We start from the raw sequence: 6,000 nt of genomic DNA on the forward strand, positions 1-6,000 counted from the left end.
TGGGAGAGATAGACGAGGAAAACAGTGCTTCAAGTACATTTCAGGAGGATAATACAGAAATGCTGATGGTTAAAATTGACATGCAGCAACCATCTTCTAATACATCTCACAGTACAGGAGCTAATGTCTAAGTTAACAATACCAACACATTGTAGTTTCTGTGACTATTTGAAAATTTGAACTTGAGTCTGACTTCAAATTTTTCTAAGCAATGAGGCTAAAGGGCTAAATCAGGTGAAAAGCTCTGGGGTCATATTTGAATAAAATTTACTATTGATTCTGTCCTGATTTAGGGATGAAGTAATGCATTCTAGAAGGTAATTCTGTGTTAATTTTAAGACAATCTTGTATATCCGCAAAGTAATGACATTTGTACGTTCTGTATAGATTCCAGTTCCGCTCGGTGTTGACAGGACTTTTATCATTGGTGCGTGATTTTGACAGTTACCACTGTCGACCCTAAGTTTCTGCATCGAGATGGGGAGACCGAAACTTATCAGTGTTTCTTCACGCATATCGAAGGGAGGCTTGATGCGGAAATTACAACGATGGAAACAGCCTACAGTGAAGACCTGACTTTTTGGATTGGATGAAGAGAAAGCGATGCTTAAGGCAGTGAAACTTGTATACACTCAGCAAACCAAATTCTGTGTCACCAGTATCTCAAAGAAAATGTAAAAAGGCATTTGCTACATAAGACTGGTGTCAAACTCAAAGTGAAAAATAAAATAGTAAAAGCGATATTTGATAAAATTTGAGTGTTGCACTAGGATAATGAATTTGACTGTGAATGAAAATGATTAAAATTAGAGCTGACTTAAGTAGCTTTATACTAATTAAATCAAATATTTTTATTTTCCACCAAAATTGGGAAAACTACATTTTTCATTAGTTTATTATGTTCATTTTAACATACAAATGATAATTTCTCCATGGAAATAGTATTTAGGTGAAAAAAATTGATTTTAAAATTTTATCTATGTCCCCTCTGGATCTGAAAATCACCCCTCTATCCTGCAAAAATCCCTCACCAATTGAGTTATTATTGCTCAAAACTTCCCCATGAGGTGGCAACATCTACAGGACATGTAAGGTGTTGTTTTAACCTAAGCCAATGACATTTCAAGGTCGTTGAGCCACTTGTGGAGTCACACAATTGTTCACAAAAGTCATGAAAAAATTTTATTTTCTGTCAAATTCAGCGTATTTACAGCATTTTTAAACAAAAGTAAGAGAAGGACAATATTTATTGTGGTTATTTGTGAAGTGTGCGTGTTTTAAATCATTTATAATGGGAAAGAAAAAGCCCAGGACTCCAAAACGAAAGTTTAAAGGCAATCAATTTACCCAACCCCAAAAAATCAAAGATGGCGGCGAAGATTTAGAAACTTCTGCTTCTGGATCAAAGTTTGGACATTTGTTGAACAATCGTTACGATGAAATTGATCCTACTGATACCTATGAACTTAAAGAAGGCAACATAATTATGGATTTGTCAGTTTTGTCATCTGTTATGGAGAAAATTGTTGTTTGTTTGGAATGCGGCCGCTCCAATACTTGCTTTTCCGACATCTCAAAGAAGTCTGGATTCTCCCACAGTTTAGTTATTAAGTGTTCTGGCAAAAAGTGTTCTTGGTCTGAAACTTTCCAGACAAGTAAAAGTGTTGACATTGGAGCTCCCAAGATAACAGGACAAGGGAGGAAACACATGGAAGTCAACGTCAGGATGGTAAGCGCGTTCCGTAATTTTGGTCAAGGTCATCGGTCTATGTTCTGTACACTAATGAATATGCCACCACCTATGCAGCCAAAAGCATATGACAAAATAGTAGGTATGATGGCTGATAAATATGATGTTGAAATTGGAATGCGTCGGCCATGTTCAAAAACGTCTGAAAACTCGTATGAGAAACTTACTTTTTGAACTACAAAAGGGAAGTTAAGTGATGGAAAGGGGATATCTGGGAGAGGCAGATTGACTCAAAAAGTCTAGGGCAAGCTGCAAAACTACTATGGACTAGCCATAAGAGAAAATAGTGATAATATTGAAAATATGAAAAAATCAATTATGGCCGGTCTCTATCATGTTGCATCTACTGACGCCAAGCCACAGCATGATAAGTGCCCAGATGGAGAAAATAGTTGGTGCGGTTATAAAACTAAGAATCCCAACTTCAAACACAAAGATGGCTTGCCTGACTGTATTATAAAACTACTTCTTCCCATCTATCAGGATCTCAGCCGAACAGAATTGCTCGAGAAGTGTACGCATGGCGCACCCAAAATGTGAATGAATGTTTTTTGTGAATGGTTGTGTGGGATTATTACCCTAAAAATATATATACTAATAGAACATCATTCTCCTTGGCAGCTTCCATGGCTGTCTGTCAGTTTAATGATGGTAATACATCTATTATAAGCTTTTTAGAGTCAGTTAACATTGAACCTGGTAAATTTACGCGTAGATTTGCGAACTCCGCAATAATAGACGTATTCGTGAATCCATTTGTAAGGGGTCAAAAAAAGCTGTAAAACGTAGAAAACAGATCAGAGCAGTCAGAAAAGGCTTTCTGGACAATAGAGCAGAGGTGGAAGGAAACACCTATGAACCTGGTGGTCATAAGGACTAATTTTATGGCAAGTAATTAAGATGATGGTCTAAATCTTTTGTTTTAAATGCTAATTACTCGTTAACTGATTGTCATGTTTTTTTTGCCGCGGTTACGGCTCTAGTTCGCAGAATATTTATTGAAATGACTTGAAATTTTGTATGTAGGCTCTCAAGATGTAGTAGAATGGAATGAACCTATGAAATACACATTATCTGATGTACGTTTAATGCCATGTCCAATGAAATTATAATTTGGGCACAAAATTTCAGACGCCTGGGCTTAGGATCTTCAAAAAAATTTTTGGGTGTGATATCTAATAATATTTTAGGTTCAGGCCATAGCTATAGCTATTGTGATTACAAAGAAACTTATTTGGAGAACTTGGTTGCATTTGGTGAGCTACAGCTGTAACGCTGAATTTGTATATTTAACCTAATTTTGACCTAATTAGCATAATTATAATTAGTTTATGCAAAAAAATTTTTAATTCTTATTTTTTAACCATGGGCGATATGTTAAAGTATGTTTCAGTAATCAAAACCCAATCCTTAAAATAAATTTAATTAGTATAAAGCAACCTTAAGAATCAGCACTAGAGGCCAGTTGCACAGTCGTGACTTCAGTCCAAAAGTGGTCTTAAATGATAAGACTGGTCTTAAGTTGTTAGATTGGCTATTGAACTAATTTGGTCTTAGAATTATCTTAGGTCTATGCCATGACTATGCAACCAGCCCCCTGAGTTCATCAGTTATCAGATCCTCACTGACTTAAACTGCCATTTACATCTATTAGACACCATTGCTACACAAGTTTGTTCAACTCTATAAGACAATGAAAATTAAAATGCGAAAAAGAAGTTATGGGGTAATGACTGTTACATAGACACTATAGTTCTCCAGATTAAATGCGTTATAATGAAGGAAAAGGTGACCCTCAAGGCTTCAAGGTATTCTTGAAAAAAAGTCAACTGCCATTAGGATTTATCCCTTGTTACCATGGCAATCGCCTTCATATATCTTTTAATAAATGCAGAAAGTTGTATGCGTACCATACCAAATTTTTCACTACCTTAAATCTAGAACTACCAGTGGTGGACTCCGGTATAGTCTCCGTGACGATTTTTATAATGGATAACTTGGAAAACTTTTAACCGGACCATGGATGAAACTTTTATTCATCATATCAAACAGAGATCAACCACTATGATGGAATTGATGTTGTGCGCAATATAATAGATGTAGTCAAAGTATAGATAGCTCAAATTCTGACCATCTGGAGCGGTAAAAGTGATTTCTTTGGGAATCTGTTAGATATCAACCCTGATGATCGTATTCTATCATCTTTATGCCAAATTCCGTCGAATGTTGAGATGTTTAGTCAAATTATGACTAGATGTTTGATGACAGTTGTAACAGTTCTTGGATGTCAGTACATACTTAAATCTTGAAATCTCTGAACTGCTCAAAGAACAGGTTGCCTCTTCAAGATCGCACAATATAGACGCCGAGCAGGTCATGGGCACGCTTAGTGCAGCCCAGAAGAAATCACAAAATGCAACCATGGCATACCATTCTGCAAACATTCAGAGTACTGATAAACCACTGTAACTTATCTCAACAACCTATCCAATAATTCATGGTAAAATAAAATGTATTTGGCCTTCTTTTTTGAAACATTTTTACCGAAGTGTTCAGCATAGATTCCCTTAGTATCAATTTTGTCAATTCACAAATTCTCTGCTTGATTTGCGCCTTAATAACATTTTTTTATATTTTGCCCCGCAGCCTCTTCACTTTGAGTCTTCACAAATTATATATTGTTCCGTAGACTTATGTCATGAACTAAACAATTCTGATAATAAAACTTTTGAGCTTTGCTTGATAATTCCGTGAACCAATGTAGATCATCACTAACTTTAGAGAACATCCATATGATCATCAACACGCTTGTTATCCAAATAATACTTATTTCTGAATAACATCTTGACAGAAGTAACTTCGTAGCTAGGTGACATCATGTGTGCCAATGTCTCTTGTCTCGTCATATTGGAAATTAATTTTCCGACTTTCCTATCTTCGAAGAAATCAAATGAGAAATGTATTGGTATCATTGTTATATGAATATATGAAGACTACGAATTTTTGATATCATATATATTGAGTGGCATTTATATTGTTTTTTCAGGCTAAAGAGGTGCACGACCTAACTGGTGCAAAAGTCTCCGTGAAAATGGAATACACAAAGAACACACCAAAGAAACCCAACGAGAATAAATTCAGAGAATATAAGTCGTTAAAGGGGGTACTCGGGTCGAAAATTTGACTGAAACATGAATTTCATTGATTTTGAGATTTGTAAGTTTACTAACACGATTTGACACCATTTGTCTCATAAAACCTTCTTTTATCAAATAAAATTAATCTTTGTCAACTCACTCGAATTCAGATTCTTTTGTTTTCACTAAATGAGTCTATTGTTACCACATTTTTGATCAATCATACACGATTATCGCGAAAATAATATCCGACATGGCGGGTATCGGTGTAATCCTTGAATTGAAAGTTCGCTAGCACGCATGTGCGCATGTCACTATGCGTCATTTACATGAAATTCGTGGATAAATCCTGTCAATATCCCTCCGGAAATTTCCTTTTATGGATCCATGAATAATAAATGAGTGAAGTCGGCCACTGATTGGCTAACCAGAAACTACAGACTCCCGAAGCATCTCCGTAGATGTTCGTGACTCGCCGTCATCGCCGCTGATTGGCTCTCCGACAATACAGGATATCAACAAATTCAAGTTCTTGAGGTACTCGTTTGATGGCGCTAGTCAGAACTGGAAATTGGAACCTAAATCCTCCATGCTCTAGTTCACTTGCGATGAAAATCTCTCGCTTCAAGTTTTCAATGAGCGATATTTTACTTACTATATATCGTCACGTGTAATCCTTTAAATATGATATCCTACCGCTATGTTGGATATGATAAAACCTCACTGCAACAGCTAGAAATCACTATTAGTGTCCTAAAATATCAAAAAACATTTTGTAACGGCTGAAGATGTAAAGACTTGTTGCCAGGTATCACATGGTGGCAGCACTTGACAGCCCAATTTCGATTGTTGGTTCGAGTCCTGGTACTTTTCATATTTCTATTATGAACGTACGAGTGTAGTCCTTCTAAAATCAATTTTATTTTGCAATATTATTTCATATTCATCAGTGTAGCCTGCAATAAATTCACCTTAGAGTCATGAACTCAACAACAAAGTAATGCCACCCGGCACCAGTCATTACTTCCGTTAGCTGCTTCGAGCGTCATCGCTAAATTTGTGATTTTTGGTAGTTTTTTACATTTCTAGTGATCTTTAGCGTTCAAAGTGAGG

General features: G+C 36.1%; 1 protein-coding gene across 3 annotated transcripts; it reads left to right on the forward strand.

Moving 5' to 3' along the window:
• The first annotated feature begins 1,144 nt into the window (after positions 1 to 1,144).
• On the forward strand, positions 1,145 to 4,984 carry LOC141909069 (uncharacterized). 3 transcript variants are annotated; one of them, XR_012619670.1, is made up of 2 exons: positions 1,145 to 1,228; positions 4,797 to 4,984. XR_012619670.1 is itself a non-coding variant. In XM_074799409.1 (2 exons), the coding sequence occupies exons 1-2, from the start codon at positions 1,487 to 1,489 to the stop codon at positions 4,932 to 4,934; spliced, it is 480 nt and encodes a 159-aa protein (XP_074655510.1). In that variant the 5' UTR covers positions 1,380 to 1,486; the 3' UTR covers positions 4,935 to 4,984. The 3 variants fall into 3 exon arrangements, 1 of the variants encoding a protein (XP_074655510.1); XR_012619669.1 differs by lacking the exon at positions 1,145 to 1,228 and adding an exon at positions 1,380 to 1,729; XM_074799409.1 differs by lacking the exon at positions 1,145 to 1,228 and adding an exon at positions 1,380 to 1,828.
• Positions 4,985 to 6,000: the final 1,016 nt, after the last annotated feature.

The sequence above is a fragment of the Tubulanus polymorphus genome, chromosome 7, assembly GCF_964204645.1.
Source record: "Tubulanus polymorphus chromosome 7, tnTubPoly1.2, whole genome shotgun sequence".
NCBI lineage: Eukaryota > Metazoa > Nemertea > Palaeonemertea > Tubulaniformes > Tubulanidae > Tubulanus > Tubulanus polymorphus.

Coding starts and splice junctions, on each gene's coding strand:
- LOC141909069 (XM_074799409.1), top strand. CDS start 1,487: ATGGATTTGTCAGTTTTGTCATCTGTTATGGAGAAAATTGTTGTTTGT. Junction 1,829..4,796: donor CAAAAGCATATGACAAAATA/GTAGGTATGATG, acceptor TTGTTTTTTCAG/GCTAAAGAGGTGCACGACCT.